Genomic DNA, 17,324 nt, shown 5'->3' with positions numbered 1-17,324 from the left:
GGCTAAGGAACCAAGGACAAATTTCCAGGTGCCACCTTCTAAGATAAGAATGGAATTTGTCTGGAGAGCTTGAGCTGGTGCAGAAGTGAGAAAAGAAGCTGCAGAAACTCTGTGGAAAGACACACCTTAAGAACTCTTTTTATAAAGTTAAAATATGATAAATTAGACTGCTTGGAGCCAGCAATTTTGTGAAATATGTATTACTTAATATTTACCTGTAGCAGAGTGTTGTTAGATTGGATGGTGTGTGTAGGTTTTAAAATTGTGGGCAATTGTGTAGAAAAATAGTTCTGTAAAGTTCCTCCTTAATTTGTAATATCTGTGCAGAGACAGATAAATTGCCTCAATGTAAACATAGTTCAGCCTTTGACCTTTCTTCCCTCCTTTCCATGACTCCTCCAGTAGCTGTAACCCCTGACCAGGAGGACTATGAAATAAACTATCAAAGAAAAACCCTAAAAAATGATGCAGTCAGTGCTTTATTTAACAACAGAGGTAGAAGCCTCTCAAAGCCTTACTAAAGGCTCACTAAAAGCTGTGTCTGTGGAGAAACAGGTGTTGCGATTGGAGGAGGGAACTTTTTCTTCCTTTCTGCTGGATGAACAAGGAGTTTGGTGTCAGATCAGAGCTCCTGGAGAGAGACCAAGGCCCTCTGGAAGTTCCTCATCTTTACTGGGGAAATAGAAATTTATTTTCTGTTTGTTCTTGCTACTTTTTATTCTTAGTGTGTAGTTTTATTTTATTTGGTTTCTGTTTTATATTCTCTTCTATTTAATATACCATGTCATACTGAACTGCAGCCTCTGTTTTGTTTTTTGTGGGGACAAGAGGAGACTCTGCCTCCAAAGTGATTATTTGACATTTGGGCAAGTCAAAACTATCACACATGGGGACACAGCCTGGTGTGGGAAATTCATTGGGAAGAAGAGATTTGCTGACATTTGAGGCTAAAAATCTCACCTCCTCCATTTATTTTGTTGTTCTGGTGGCCAAAAGCAATCCTGAATGGTGTTTGAGATCGTTTCTAAAGATGGGTTGGGGACTGGGATATGGGAGATGGAGGGTCTGGAAAGACTGACGAGCTTCTGGGGTTCCCTCCTATGCTGAGGGGGGCACTGTGAGGGAGTGTGGGAGACGTGTGACATCAGCACTTGGAGTGGGACCTCAAATGGAAGGGACACAGGGAGGTTGTTTTGGGGAAAATCCTGCTACTTTCCACCAAATCTGCGAGGCTATAAACATCTTTTGGCTTTTTCATTTAGGGTCTGAAGTGAATCCCTGATAGTTTTGAGGTGGTGATATGACCCTAACTGGGGGAGCATCCTGCTGGTTTTGCCCGGTCTTTAGAAGATATAAATGGCTCTTGGGAGTCCCCCCTCATTCTGGGGGTTGCAGTGACCCCCTGGCTCTACTGGGGGCTGAGGTGGGTTATAATCCCTTAATTCTGAGGTGTTACAAGAAGCTTGTAACAGACCCACACTGGATGTACATCCCACCTGCAGGAGGGTGTCCCCCCTTTCTCCAGGCCTGCTGGGGTGGGGCTGGGACCCCTCCCCACACAGGAGGCACCCACTGTTCTTTTGGGGGATGGAGCTCCTCGTAAACCTGGACCAGCCCAGATAGTGTCACAGAATGCCAAAATGTGCTGAGGGGGACGAGACCCACAAGGATCATGGAGTCCAACCCTCAGCCTTGCACAGGCCCAGCCCCAAGAGTCACACCCTGTGCCCCAGAGCATCATCCAAACACTCCTGGAGCTCTGTCAGCCTTGGGGCTGTGCCCACTGCCCTGGGGAGCGCCTGGAGGCATCTACTAAAGCTGGCCCAGCCCCAGCTGATGGGATGTGTGAGGAGGGGTCTATTGAGGGGCACTTTGGAAAAGCTGTGGAGCCAGGTGGTGCAGCCAGGGGTGCCCAGGGCTGTGGGGCAGAGCAGGGTCCGGCAGCCCAGGGCGCTGTGCTGGGGCAGGGACTCTGCTGCCTGCCAGGGGCAGCTCTCAGCCAGCCCAGGGAGCTGCTGACAGGGCTGGGGACAAGGGCCGTGGGGAAGAAGCAGCCCCTGGGAGGGCTCCTTGTCACGCTCAGGGCTGCTGCAGGGCTCGAGACTGCTCCCAGCCCCCACATCAACCCCAGACAGTTCCCAGGTCACATTTCAGGGAGGACATTAAAGCAGGACCTACGTGAAATGGAGGCATCCTGTTCTTTCAGTCTTCTGGCCTGGCATGTCTGGCTGGGAACTGAGACATACAAATTAATATCTCAGTTCAGGAGGAGGGAATGAAACTCCGAATCTGATTCTCAAAGAGGTGAATAAACCAAGGACATCTCTCCAGGACAGCTCATGTCCTGCTCTCTCCATCCCAGCTGCACCTCTGGGCTGGCACTGAGGAGATGTCCCAGATCTGCCCTTGGAAGCAGCACTGCCCTGCTCTCACCACAGCGCAGACACTTGTGACTTTACGTTTACCAAGATTTCTTGATGTGAACTCAATGTGAATGCATCACCAGGGAAAGGTCAGAGCAGGTAAGGAACAGAATGATGGACACTGCAGCTCTCGTGGCTCTCCTGTAAGTCACAGAGAGCTGAGCCCCTTTCCCTCATGCCTCCTCTCAAGGCTTTTCCTATTTTCACTCAAAAGAATGAAAATTCATAATCCTAAAAAAAACAGTCCCCAAGTATAAAGGTGTAAAATATAAAGTAGAGATAACAATAATTGTTCAGCCTCTCTGCTGCAGAGTCAGAAGGACAAAGGGTGATACTTTTATAAAAGGTGGGTTACATTTGACCTGCCTCATGATGGCCAGAGCTGTCACAAACCAGCTCCATGTCCCCAATGCAGCAGAGCTAAGCTGAAGCCTTGGCAGCACATGGGCAGAGCTCCTGCTGCTCACACCACCCTCAGCCAGAACAAACCAGAGGAAGGAAATGCATTTCTATCTGCGGGACATTTATCTGAAAACTGCTGTGACTTTGTCAGAGGAGTCTGTTTTCATTACTCCCTGTCCTTTGCTTTTCTCCAGTTTTCTTTCCCTTTGTACCTGTGATATGGCCCTGGGACAGCACAGCCCCTCCCTCTGCAGGGTAGCACTTCCAGCTCAGGGTCCTGCAGGGATCACAGGGTGGGAGCCAGGACCGACTGCTCAGGCTGGAGTGGACACACTCACCTGGGGAAGGGGATGCCCTGGAGAAGAGCAAGGGAGCATTTCTGTGCCTGCAGGGAGAACTCCCTGGTGTCCTGGTTTGGGGGCCAGCTGGAGGTGAAGCGCCACACAGATACTCGCTCAGCCTCCCTTCTCTCCCCACTTCAGCCCAGTGGAATTGGGAGGGCATTCAAAGTGAAACTTGTAGGTTGAGGTAAGAACAGTTCAATATTTGAAATCAAAGTAAAGGACAATAGTAATGGTAAATAATATATAGTAATGATAATAAAAGGAGAAAATACAAGTGTTACACAATGGAACTGCTCACCACCCACTGACCAATGCCAGACTCCCCTTCCCAAACCCCCTTCAGCCATTTCTGGGTAACTATCCCCAGTATATATACTGGGCATGACATGTTGTGCTGTGCAATAACCCTTTGGCCAGTTCAGCTCAGCTCTCCCAGCTTTTTTATTTTGGGAACCTCCTCATGGCAGAGCAGGAGACACAAAGGAAACAACAAAACAGAGTCCTTGACTTGGTATAAACATGACATGGCAAACAACCAAGCATCAGTGTGTTATCAAAAATATTCTCCTTCTGAATCCAAAACAGCTCCTGAGGGGAATTAACTCCATCCCAGCTGAAAGCAGGACAATATCCAGCCCTTATTCCATCCCTTTTATGTCATGCCAGGTCTCACACTTCCAATTCCTCATCACCTTCCCCAGTTCTCTCTTTTGATAGACACACACACAGACATCACTCCCTTAGGGAATGGAACAGCTCTGTCAGGAGGTCATAAAATGGCCACAAAAGTGTCTGTTGAGTTCACTCAGGTCATGACTTTGGCCTCCATCCCTGGGAATAGTCTCTCAAGCAGGGAAGGTGCTGTGGGGTGCTGGACTTTTGCAGGTTGCACATTGGAGTCAGTTCTGATTCCAGCACTGCTGCACTAGGCCAGTTTTAGAGCAGTTCCCTCTTCCTTGGTGGGAGGGCAACGATCAGAGGAAAGTCAAGGCTGAAATGCCCAGAACAGCTGTGGGTGAGATTGATGGCTCAGGTGGGTGATGTCCACCCAGCCAGCACAGAAGGGATAATTATTAATGTCATAGAATTGATCCATTGGCCCTTCTCTCCCAAAATCAAATTCCCTCAAGGCACACACCAGAGTTCTCCTCCTCCCACACCACCCTTCAAAAGCACCTGAGATCTTGAGGAAAAGCAACCCCTGGATGGGTTTGCCTTGGCCTGAGGCAGGAACAATGCAGACTCTTTTCCCAGCATGTTTTAATGGGCACTTCAGAAACATTAATCCTTTCTACAGAACCTGAAAATTTTGATTGGGCAGGCCCAGCCCAATGGGGAGATGCTCCAGTGTGGACTGACCAGGCGGTCTTTGCTAAATGTGCATCCCAATGTTTTCAGGTCCCATCACCCACTGCTCTCAGTGTGACCTTTCCCTGTCCATTGCACCCTTGGATCTTCCCAGAGGCTGCTGCATGGCAGGGCATGGGATTCACGCACTCAGGCAAGGTTCTTTGGCCCAGGTGTCTGTCAGGTTTTTTTGGAATTCAGTCCCACAGTCTGATTCAGTTCTTTCAGGAGTTCCATGTCACCATCACATTTCCTCCTCCAGGCACAGGACAGTGTTCCAGGCAGTGCCATGGGGCACAGGGGATGTTTCCAGACTTCCTGTGCTTGTTTCCATCACCATAAGTATGTGGGCCTTGCCATGGGGAGTCTGCGGCAGTGTGATCCAGTCAGTCTGCCAGGCCTCCCTTTATTTCTCTTCCAGTCATTGTCCTCCAACCCATAGAGGCTCCTCCGTCTAGGCTTTCACATCCATGGATACCCTGTGCAACAGTGCCCCTGGCTAAGCCCACCGCTCAGCCACAAGCCCATCCTTATATTTCATCTCTTCCTTGATGGCTTGAGGTGTCCTGGCCATAAATAATTCCGTCTTGTGCTGCCAATGCCAAGGCACCTGAGTCCCTTCAATGGCAGCAGTCTGAGCCACCTGCTGGTTCTTCTGCTGTTCTTCAGGGGCCTGAGTCTTGGGTACAGGAGCACCCCCATGACACACCTTCACAGCAGGTGCCCCACCCCGGCACTGATACCTTTGCCACAAGGCAGCAGCCCAGATGGGATTCACCCTGTTCTGCCACTTCTTCTGCTGCCATTGCTGCACCCACCCCACAGGGCATTTGGCATCATCACTAGTGGGAGAAGAGAAGGGATCTGCTGGAGTCCTGACCTCCAGTTTTAAGATGAGAAGTCGAAGGGAGCAGCCCCAGAGGTGCAGGGCAGCTGCTCGAGGTGATGGCAGGACAGAGGGAGCTGTGCAGGCCTAGAGGGGCACAGGGGTTTACCCTGTGCTGGCTCAGGAGCAGCTGGATGTGCCTCCTGCTGTGCCGGGGGGTGCGTGTGTGTGCCCTGCTGGGCACAGTGAGGAGCAGCTGCAGCTGCCCCTTGAGCCAGGGCTGTGTCTGCCTTTGGTGCTGGAAACAGAGAGGCCAATTGGGCTCCTCTTGTGGCGCCAGCGGTGCCAGGGTTGGGCAGTGCCCTCTGTGCTGCTGCCGAGCTCGGGCAGGGCTGGCTGGTTCTGTGTGTGTGACAGTGTGCCCTGGACCCTGCAGGGTCACAGTGCGCTTTGGGACTTCCAGTGTCATAGTGTGCCCTGGGTTCCAGGTGGCCCTGAAGTGTCACAATGTCCTCTAGGTTCTCGAACTCCCTGCAGTGTCACAGTGTCCCCTGGGTTCCATGAGGCCCTGCAGTGTCACACTGGCCCCTGGGAATCGTCAGGCCTGGCATTTATATCCCTTGCAATATTGGGGCACTTTGGGGCACCAAAACAGATGGAATAGATTGAGCCATTGGAGAGTATCAAAGGGAGGCAACTAAGATGGGCAAGAGCCTGTAGTGGCAGTGTTTGAGGAGCAGCTGTGGGCACTTTTTATGTTGAGATGCACAAGAGGAGACTGAGGGGAAAACTCATTGCAGGTACAACTTCCTGGGCAGGAGCAGAGGAGGGGCAGGCACTGATCTCTGCTCTGTGGGAACCAGGGACAGCACCCAGGGAATGGCCTGAAGTTGTGTCAGGGCAGAGTCAGCTTGGACCTTCCAAAGAGGTTTTTCCCCCAGAGGGTGGTGGGCACTGACCAGGCTCCCCAGGGTAGTGGGCACAGCCCCAAGGCTGCCAGAGCTCCTGGAGGGTTTGGATGATGCTCTGGAGCACAGGGTGTGACTCTTGGGGATGGGCCTGTGCAGGGCTTAGGTTTGGACTCCATGGTCCTTGCGGATCCCTTCCCACTCAGCACATTCTGGCATTCTGTGACACGAGCTGCGCTGATCCCAGTGCGCAGTGACTCCCATACCCTCCCAAAATACTGTGGATGCTCCCTGTGTGGGGAGGGGTCCCAGCCTCACCCCAGCTGGTCTGGAGGAAGGGGAGATTGCCTCCTATAGGTAACTTGTAAATGATTGTGGGTCCCCCACAAGCCACGTCCAACATGGCAGAATTGGGGATTATAACCCCCCTCAGGCAGCAGTGGAGCCAGGGGGCCACTGCAACACCCAGAATGAGGGGGGCCGGGGGGGAGGAACTCTGAGGAGCCATTTAGAACCACTAAAACAAGACATAAAACGGCAGGTTTTTTCCGTCAATAGAGTCATCTCATCCCCCTGATTGCAAGAGGGTCAACTTAGCCCAAGAAAAAAAGAAGCAAAACTCTCAAAAGATATGTAAAGGCCTCTGAACTGCTGCAGAGGTGCAGGATCCCCTCAGAAAGAGCTCTCTGTGTCCCTCTCTGTGGCTTCCCACTCCAAGTGCTGAAGTCACATGTCCCCCACAATCCCTCACATTACCCTCCTCAGGATAGGAGGGCACCACAGAAGCTCCCTCAGTTTTTCCACACGCCCCATCTCACGTTTCCCAAATCCCATCCCATTCCCCTTCAAGTCCCATCCCAACCCTCCCAATTTGCATCCAAACCCTTTCCAATTTTACCCCATCTTCCCTGGATTTGTAGCATCCCTTCTCCTGCTGGTGACTCCCGCTAAGTGGGTTCAAATTGGATTAAACCATTTTGGGATGGGATTGAGTCATTTCAAGGTGGCATGGAGCCATTTTGGGGTGGGATTGAGGTTTTATGAGCTGAGAGATCAATCCCTCTCAGATATTGGACTGTAAGATGATGGAGAAATGTCAGTCGATCTGGACACCTCCAGTTTTGGAGAAAACTCCCCCAAATCCCCACAGAACCCTGAAATCTTCCTGAATATTGTATAGAACCCCAAATTCCTGCCCGAATTCCCAAGAGAATGATGGAAATTTAGATGTCTTTGTTAGATCTCTTTATTTAAATTCAATTTCAGGTGATTTTAAGAGATGGAGATGAATCAAATAAAATATTTTAAAAAAAAAACACAGAAAACCCGAATCATGTAAATGCATATGGGGTTGAGTTGGGTGGCCTTTAGAGAATTAGAATTATAGAATTATTTAGTTTGGAAAATATCTCAAACCCCATTCAGGATTGCTTTTGGCCACCTGAAGAACTAAGTGAGAGCAGGGGAGATTTTTAGGGTCAAAAGTCAGCAAATCCCCCTTCCGAAGGAATTTCACACATCAGTTTCTGTCCCCACGTGGGATGGTTCTGACTTAGTAAAATGCCAATTAAGCATTTCAGAGGAAAAGTCCCTCCTCCTCCCCCACCCTCCTCCCACCCCAAAAAAACCCCAACAAACAAACAGCAGATGATAGTTCAGTAGATTATGGTACATTAAACAGAATAGAGAGAAAAAGTAAAACCCAAATAAAATACAAACTACACACTAAGAATAAAAGCTAGCAAGAGCAATAAGAAAAAAATTGCAATTCCCTAGAAAAGATAATAAAATGCTGGAGGGTCTTGATCTCTCCCCAGGAGCTCTGAGCTTCACCCCAAGTCTTTGCTCATGCAGCAGGAAGAAGAAGGAAGACACCTCCTCCCTCTCTTTTTCTATCTGAGATGACGTCAGAATATGGTAGGCAATATCATTGGTCTGTAGAAGTCAACTGGCCTGACCTGGTTCAACTCAGCTGATTGTCCAAGGCTTGCACTAGAAAACAAAGCCTAAATCTGGGCCTAACTAAACCCATCACACCATGGATGTCCCTCCCCCTGTGTAAATTTAAGTGCCCACAGAGAACCAGGAGGATGAGGAGAACACCAGCCAGGTGTGTTCGTAACGTGGATCACTGGGAATGTGGTTCATGAGTTCTGTTCAAAATGTGGCTCTGCTGGTCAGTGATGGAGTTGGAGCAGCAGACAAAGCTCTTCCCACATTTGGGGCACGCACAGGGCTTCCCTTACTGGTGGGTGCGTTGGTGTGTGGTCAAGTGAGAGCTCTGGGTGAAGCTCTTCCCGCACTCGTCACACTTGTATGGCCGCTCTCCAGTGTGGGTACGCCGGTGGGTGATGAGGTTGGAGTTGACATTGAATCTCTTCCCGCAGTCGGTGCAGCGGAAAGGCCTCTCCCCTGTGTGTATGCGCTGATGTACAAGGAGAAGTGAGCTGGTCTGAAACCTCTTCCCACACTCGGAACACTCGTAGGGCCTCTCCCCAGTGTGGATCATCTGGTGGATGACAAGCTCAGAGTTCTGTCTAAAGCCTTTCCCACACTCCCTACATTGGTAAGGCCTCTCTCCAGTGTGGATACGCCGGTGAATGAGGAGGCTGGAATTCTGGGTGAATCTCTTTCCGCAGTCGGTGCAGCAGAAGGGCCTCTCCCCCGTGTGTGTGCGCTGATGAACAAGAAGATTGGAGCTGGTCCGACACCTCTTCCCACACTCAGAACACTCGTAGGGATATTCCCCAGTGTGGATCTTCTTGTGTTGCTTAAGGTTGGAGCTCTGATTGAAGCTCTTCCCACATTCCTCACATGTGTAAGGCCGTTCCCCAGTGTGGATGTGCTGATGACGAATCAGATTTGAGCTCTGGCTGAAGCTCTTCTCACATTCCAAGCACTTGTAGCGCTTCTCCCTTCTCTGAAGTTGCTGCTGCACCACCAGGTCAGAGCTCTGGCTCAATCTTTGACTGCCTTCCCCGGACACGTTGGGTGTTTCCTCCTCGGATGTCTCTCGGCTCGGCTTGGAGCTCCTCTTCCTGTGGGATCGCCGTGGTTTTTTCTCCCCAGTGACTTCCTGCACCGTGGCACTGTTCAAATCAGCCTCTACTGTGAAGTTCTGCTTGGGGGATTTGTCCTCCGTGCTCTCCATGCTCAGCTCGGGGCCTGGGGCAGGAAGGAACAAGGACACTCAGGGCATTTGCCTCCGGCCCACAGGGAAGGCCAAGGACATCCCCCCAAACCCGGCCCTGGCAGGACACCGTCTGCAGCGGGGTTGTCCTGCAGCCGGGGCCATGCTGGGCTGGAAGATGCAGCACAAGAGAGGGGCAAAGGGGCACTGACTTCCTCCTCACCTGCCTGGGGCTCCCGGGGCATCTTCATCTTCCTCGCAGCCTCCTTCTGCATCCTTTTAATGTTTGGAAAGGAGAAATGCTGTTCTGGGGTAAAAAACCAACATGTTAGCATATTGGTTGGGGGTTTCTACTCTCAAATCTATCCCTAGAAAGACACCAGTGTCTCAGTTTGAGATAATTTGCAAGGGGGAGTCACCGTGGAGAGAAGTCTCCTGTCTGGGATTCCCTACTCAGGTGTCTGCAATGCAGAGAAAGTGGAGAAACACATCTTCTTTACCAAGAAGAAATGCTGAAAACAACTCATAAATTGGGATAAACAAACTCAGGAGGAGAAACTTCCCAAGCCCAGCCCACTCTGTCCAGTCAAGTTAGTGCCCAGCCTCCCCCTCCCATAAAACACACATGGCCACAGCACAGAGGCAGAATGGCCCCCCTTCCATAGGATTCACCTTCCCCACACCCAAAACCCTGGCAGGAACCTTGAGAGTCAGCACTGCAGTCAGGCTGTGCTGCTGGGACTGGCAATCAAGCCAGTGGTCCTCACCCAGTGGCGTCTGTGGTCCTGTCCCAGTGGTGGTCACAGCTCAGATCCTTCCAGAGAGTGGTGGAAGACCCAAGTGGGGAGGTGTGCTGGTTTAAAGGGAAACTGGCAGGAGAAACAAACACAACACAAAGGAGATTATAAGTCAGAGTTACAATTTGATGAAAGTATTACAAGAAATGCAATGGCACAAAGTGAAAAATTGGGTTTAACCCACAAAAGCCCTACAGTATAACCCAGCCCCCTGGAGCACAAGCACAAAGGGGTTTGTTAGCCCCTGTGCTGAACCCTGTGTGGCTCCCCCAAGTCCAAAGGAAAAGTCCAAAGTGGCAAACCTGACAGTTGCAGTCTGGTTTAGAGTGGTGGTCACAGACTGGTTGAAGGTGGTGGTCTCCTCCTGTCGAGGTGTTGATCCTCCTCTCAATCCAACGAATGTCCCCTGAGGTCTTCCCCCAAGATATGTACCCCAGGGAGCAGCCAGTCCCTCCCCCTGGGCGGGGAGTCACACAATGGGTGATTAACTCTGGTAGTCAGGGGGTACTTTGGAACCCTTGATGGCCCATTAGCAGCCACGCCCCCTCAGGCTGGGTGTCAAGGTGCTAACGACTCCCTGCAGGGGAGTTATCCCAGCTCTTATCTCACAGATCTCTTTCACACCCAGCTCCCAGCCTGAGGGGTCAGCTGTGCCCTGGGCAGCTGCTGCAAATGCTCCATGTTAACAGTTTTTGGGAAATGAAGAGGGGGTGTGGAATACACAGCTTTGATCATCCACACAGGGATAAACTGATCCCACCTACTAAACTAGGACATGTAAGACAATTTTTAATTTTTTATTTAAAATTTTCAGGTACACAATGAGCAGCATCAGCCAAGTTTTCTAATTGACTGAGGAGCCCTTTTCCTAAACTGTGCTCATCTGAGAGAGTTTCAAATCACTCATTTTGGTTTTAGGTTTATTAAATGATTCCCATTCAAGATGCTTTTTTTTGGCCATCACCTACAGACTTGATGTTGTGGATAACATCGATAATAGGAAAGCAGAAGAGAAGCAAATGGAAAGACAATTGAGAGCAAAAGTTATTTCCTTCTTTCAGTCTTCTCTGAATTTTTCATACTAGTTTTCTCTTTTTGTGGAAGGGTTCAGTGTCCTCCCTCCTGTGAGGGAACGTAAACACTCATTAAACACTGAAAATGTTCTGGCTGAGCAAAGGCAGAAGTGCAAGACCAAGCCTCAGCCTGCTGAGAGCTGAGGTTTGGCACTGGCTGACCCAGAATTCCATGGAGAAAATAAGAACAATAATAATTTTAAGGTGGTATTGAGCCATTTTCAGTGGGATTGGGCTGATTTGAGGAGACAGATCGACCCTTCTCAGCTTTTGGGGTGCAAAGCTGGCAGAGACTGGAATGTTGATGGTTCAGGGCTCCAACACTCTCCAGCTGTAACAGCAGTGGGTGCTTTGCTACCCATGGGCAAAGGAACCACCCAGAACCAGAGGGGAACACCCACCCCTGGAGGGGACAGGCTGGGCTTGGAGCCAGGGAAGGAAAGTGCGATTTTTATGCTTTTCTATCACTACAGACAAGAACCAAAACTGCTCCAAACCTACTTTCCATGCACACAAAACTGTTCTAAACCCTACATCTACAGATATATTGATAGAGTAAATCTAATCTTCCCTATGGGGTGGATTAAAAAGATCTTCGGTCACCCTCACCTTCAGGGGTCAGGTCACGTGCTGGACATGGGGGAAGTTTCTGACCACTGCTCACAGAACCCAACCCTGGAGCCCCCCCCACTACCAAAACCTGGCCATGCAAACCCAATGCACTGCCCAGTATGGAACACCCAGAATGTGGGTCACAGGGTCTGTGCCCAGCATGGATCACCCGGAATTTGGGTCACCAGGTCTCTGCTAAACTGGGCTCACAAGGAATTTTGGTTATCAAGTCTTTACCCACTTTGTCCACTGATGCTTGAGGAGATGTGTCCTGCTCTGAAACCTCTTTCCATATTCCAAGCACTTGCAGGGCAGTTCCCAATGTGGATGTGTTTCATCTTCTTAAATACTGCAGAGAAAAAAAGAAAACGACACTTTAGTTTCAAATATTTTCCCCAAACAAAATTAAAACTTTTACAAGTTAGTTGTTTATACCAAATCCTGGCTGTTTTTTTTTTTTTCTGTTTTGCTTTTATTTTCTCTTTTTTTTTTTTATTTAATTACGAAGAGGTGCAGAAAGAGACAAAAAAAGGCTCGGGAAAAGCCAAGGTTGCTTTTAGAAGCAAAGAAAAACCTCACCACCAGAAGCTGCATTTTGGTGAGATACTCTGGGGGGGGAAACAGTTTCTACCTTTTTTTTTTCCTTCTGTTTCTCTGGTGCCTGTGATAGATATCTCTGTCCCCAGGATGCCTGGACTGCTGTCTTTGGATATGTAGAGTTGTTGCTCAGGAGAAGCTGTTTTTTAGCCTTTCTGGGCTGAGCAAAGTCTGGTCCTCATGAGGAGGTTAGAGGGAGGGAAGTAGGGAGAGATTTTCCCATAGGGTTACCAGTTTGCTCTCTTTAATATTCCCTCTCTGAATTTTCAAAAGTCCTTCTTTGTGTCCAGGAGTGTTTGGATGATGGTCTGGGGCACAGGGTTTAAAGGTTATGCTGTAAGGCAGGAATGGGATATTTTTAGAGTCTTTGATGGTGTGAGTCATTGCAGCTGCCTATTGTTCCAGCCCCTAATGGCCCATTAGCAGAGATGAGCCCTCAGAGTGGGTGTGAATGTGTTGATGCCTCCCCAGGGGGGAGTTATCACACCTGAGTCATTGATGTTAAGACAGAAACATTCCTGTGCCTCCGAGGGTACTCAAACACCCATCTTGTAGCCTGAGGTCTTGGGTGGACCAGGAGTTAAACCGATAAATGTATAAATTTGTTTTTTTCACATCTCCCAAAATGCACCTCTGTTCCTTGTCTATCAACCTACCTGGGAATCTTTCACACGTGGAAGTCATTTTCAACCTTCATTTTAGAAGTTCTCTGTGGTCCCAAATATAGACTTGTAACTCTTGCATATGGGCTGGAGTTCTTCCATCATCTTCTTTGGCAATGAAATGCAAGTTAAAAGATTCTAAGGCTTAGTGAATAAAGCAGCAGTCTGTCACCTGGGGACTGATTCCTTAGTTCAACATTGCTTTATGTGATAACTTTCCTATTTGTGTGTTTCTGAGCAGAGAAGAATTTGAGTGACCTGAAACTGCTGTACTATGTCTTGGATAAAAGAAGTTTTGTTCTGGAGCCTGAAAATTCAAGTCAGGATTTAAAAGAACACACATTCCTGAAGAATAGATCTATACATGAATTTGTTTAGAAATCCTTGTCTTGATTTTTAAACTGCATCTGGGTTGAATGATACAGCTTTGAGGCCAAGATGTTTACCCACAGGTCCATTTGCTGATCTTCTCTTTCATTCAGTGGTTTGGAAGAGAGGAGACTGATGACTGCTACGACATGTGTTTGTTGCCAAAGGAATGAGCCTGGCACAACCAGCACTGTACTCACCTTGGTTTTCTCCTTAGTTTTCTTCAATAGTCATTAAAAAGTGTTAAAAAAGAGGATTATTGATGAGATTTCAAACTAAAAGCACAGAAAATGTGCCGGTGTGCCCTGGGCAGCTGCTGCAAATGTTCCATTATTAACAGTTCATCAGAATTGCCACAGAGTGTGAAGAATCCACAGTTTGGTTTATCCTAACATAGTCCTAATTCGTCACAGCACCTGTAACTGGGCCAGTGTATTCATCCATTGGACTCTCCGTTTTTCTGGATCCTCACCCCTGAGAAGACCAGAAAACCAGGACGTGCTGTTATTTTGGTGCAGTGAGAGCAGCGTTATGTTCTTGCCCCAAAGTGCCTTTGACAGAAGCACAGTTTCCTCTGAGGGACCTGTGGAGACTGAGGGCTCTTCTGTAGGGACTCCTGAAATCTGGGAAACTTTGCCTCAGCTTTTCTCTGAGGGAGGTTTTGTGTTTCCTTCTGCAGGAGCTTTTACAGTGCATGGCCCTCGTGGACAGCCAATGGAAAGAAAATATTTTGTTTTCCTTTCTTTAAAATTTTCTTAGTTACTCTTCTGTGCTGGGGTGGAGTTGGCAGGAGAAAATGTGGGGAATGAAGGAGTGGTTACACAGAAATCTGAAATAATCCTGTCTTTGCAATATTGAGGCAAAATAATTGTATTTTCAGATAAAGGGAAAAATTAGGCCAAAATGCTGCAGTGGGAGCATTGCTTGCTGCTGAGCTCCAAGACAGGCTGCAAATGGTGGCACTGCTTTGCTGCTGAGCATGGGCATGTCTGAGAGATTCAGGTGGAGCTTTGGAATGTGCAGGAGAGAGGGAGAATCTTACAGGGAGATTTGCAGGATGTAGAATCCGTAACAAAGCCTTGTAACTCAAACTTCCTCTGTTCAGGGGAGGAGCTGAGAGACAGTGAGCCAGTCTGTTGTTGTGAGAAAGAGCAAAACATCAGGTTTGCATTGACAGCTGATGATGAGGAAGGAGCAGATTGAGCCTTAATTAAAGCTGAAACCACCAATGTGTGCCAGGGTCAGCAAAGTGCTGCTAAACTGGCACCATGTGTGTGGCTCCCAAGATATCAAAGCCTGGCCCTGGATCAGGGGAGATGGAAATCCAGTCACTATTAATGCAGTGGGATGCTGAGGGGCTGCAGCCACTGCCCAGATGGCACAAAGTTAAACCACTGGAGCAAACAGAGCACGTGTTATCTGCCCAACTGATAAGGTCAGTTCATGGCTCCAGGGGGAGGAGCAGAAGGCCCTGAGAACACTCAAAGAAACCCGGCACAAGGGGCAGCTCTTGCTGAATTTTTACAAGCAGTTTCACTGCCTCTGAACATCAAATTAATGGGAGGAGACCCCCTGAAAAGATGGGGCAAACAACAACAGCAGTGCAGGGAGCAGTGCATGGAAGAGGAGTTAAAAATCCACCTGAGAGACCCCAAGTTTATGCAGTTGAACCACTTGATTCACTAAGGAGTTGTTTTTTGGGGGAACTTTGTTTGGTTTTCTATTTCCAGGAATTCCAGCACTCCCCTGATGCCCAAAAAGGCAGAACAAACTGTTTAGAGACAGAGTTTTAGTCCATAAACAGCAAGGTATTTATTAAGACAACGTTGGGAAGCCCACGACTAGCGTCGGACAAAGAGCTTCAAAATCTACAGTGAGAAGCTACAGTATTTATACATTTTGGTGAGGGATTACAGTATTCTTACATACATATTCATGCATAATTATAATATTGCAATATAATATTCATAGCAGGCGGAGTTGGGGCGGAGCTGTCCATTTTGAGGAATATTATGAGGGGAGATCCTGTTACTTCATCAGGTGGTGGTCGCATTCTTGCTCCTCATCCTCATGAACTCTGTATGATCTTGCAGTGGGTTTTGCCAACTATGGTGTTCTGGTTTCTTTTCTTGGGATTAACCTGTCAATTTGTTGTTTAGCTAAGCACAGGTCTACGCTAATTGGATCGTTAATTATGACTCCACTGAAGGTTAAACCTTATCTCTTGGAAACTCCCATGAAAGTTGGGTGCTCTTTGTAAAATCCCCTAAGTTCTGGCTTTTCTCTACTTCATTCCCCCCCTTTTCTTATGGCTTGCGGATTCTTCCGCCAAGCCCAAAAGAATTTTGTGCTGTTTTCACCATAATCCATAAAGTTTGGGTTCTCTTAATTATGGTGCTAATCTTGTACCACAAGTATACATTCAGGAGTGTTAGCAGGACGGTACTTACGGCTATAGCTATCATTGGATGCACTAGAGAATTGAATACCTGTGTTGCAGTAGGGGAACGTCCTGTTAGGATATCCCACCAATGCTGTTCTCCCTCTCGCTCTACCTTTGTCAGGATAGTTTTTATCTTTGCTGTATCGTGTTCTACTTGCCATAAGGTGCGTTGTGTACTTCTGTTTACTTCTTGCACTAATCTTTCTATGTCTGGGTGTCTAAGCATTTTCTTAAGAAGTTCAGTATCCATACCTATTTGCAGGTGTGGTATATTATGATACAGGCTATAATTTACTTCTATCAGCTGTTTAGTAGTTATCGGAGCAGTGTAGTCAAAATCACAACCTATAATGCGAGTAAAATTACATACACAAAAGTTAGTACCATTAGTTGTTTCATGGCAATGGTCAATTGTGAGTTCAGTACAGAGAGTCCTAAGGCATGCACATCCATTGCCGATATAGTATACCTGCGATTTGGTTTGATTGTGGGGTAACATTTCAAAGGTACATACGCTATTTTCAGTGTCTAAGCACAGGTCTTCTCCTTCTACAATAGTATTTTCACAGACATAACCTAAGTGTCCTTTGGAGATGCACGTTTCTAAGCTGACTGTTATCCATTTCCCCTTAATGTAATCAAAACTGGCCCAGACGTTATGATCAATTGGTCGAACTAAAACGTTTTGGTGCATTGTCCCCAGAGTCAGGACAGGAAAAACAGTTCGTTCCCTGGCGGCACTGATCGTGAGTACATATGCCTCGATTTGTTCATGTTGGGGATTGTAGGTAAAATTTACCAGGTGCCACCAGGCTTGATGATCCCTTTCAAACTGGGTAGTGGAATTGTTTTTAGCTATTAGTTCTCTTATTTCTTGAGGCAAAATTCCTGAGACTCCTTCCCTTATAATTCCAGCTGTTACAGACTGTACCCACTGCTGTGTTTGGATGCATTGGAGAGCGAGTGCAACCGTCCTGCTAACATCCCCAGCATATTCTGCAATCTTAAGGAAATCCTCAGCCGTGTGGTTAGCTAATAGGGTTAGCAGTTTGACTGCTACCGATTGTGTTTCGGCCAGGGCCAACATAGATGAGCTTATGGGAACCCTAAGTCTCCCCAGATCTGAAGTAACTGAGCTTAACTTATTTACTAATACCTCCTGGTCGATCGTGTTCAATACTCCTAATCCCGTCCCTAACCATCCAGTTACATCTCTACGGACTCGCTGGGGATAGGATCTAGCTGCCAGCCATGCATTCCAGCCTGTGAGGCTCTGCTGAATAAAGGGCTGGCATTCCCCTCGTAATTGCGAAACATCTACCTGGACATTAACTTTAATTCTTTTTAGTGAGTATGCGGGATCTAATAACAATTTCTGCCCATTTGAGTGG

The 17,324-nt window shown here is 48.1% G+C and overlaps 2 protein-coding genes across 2 annotated transcripts in view; one reads left to right on the top strand and one right to left on the bottom strand.

The window, feature by feature from the left end:
- Positions 1 to 17,324, top strand: part of LOC139684162 (uncharacterized) — a 1,455,962-nt gene that overhangs the window by 517,849 nt on the left and 920,789 nt on the right.
- The window catches only part of LOC139684161 (uncharacterized), a 1,434,678-nt gene that overhangs the window by 557,997 nt on the left and 859,357 nt on the right, over positions 1 to 17,324 (bottom strand). The window contains 1 exon segment of the mRNA XM_071579762.1: positions 8,454 to 9,168. Within this exon segment, the coding sequence (XP_071435863.1) occupies positions 8,454 to 9,168 (715 nt within the window).

The sequence above is a fragment of the Pithys albifrons genome, chromosome 33, assembly GCF_047495875.1.
Source record: "Pithys albifrons albifrons isolate INPA30051 chromosome 33, PitAlb_v1, whole genome shotgun sequence".
Taxonomy (NCBI): Eukaryota; Metazoa; Chordata; class Aves; order Passeriformes; family Thamnophilidae; genus Pithys; species Pithys albifrons.
The sequence above is the reverse complement of the archived record's forward strand: the minus strand, read 5'-3'. Positions and strand labels throughout refer to the sequence as shown.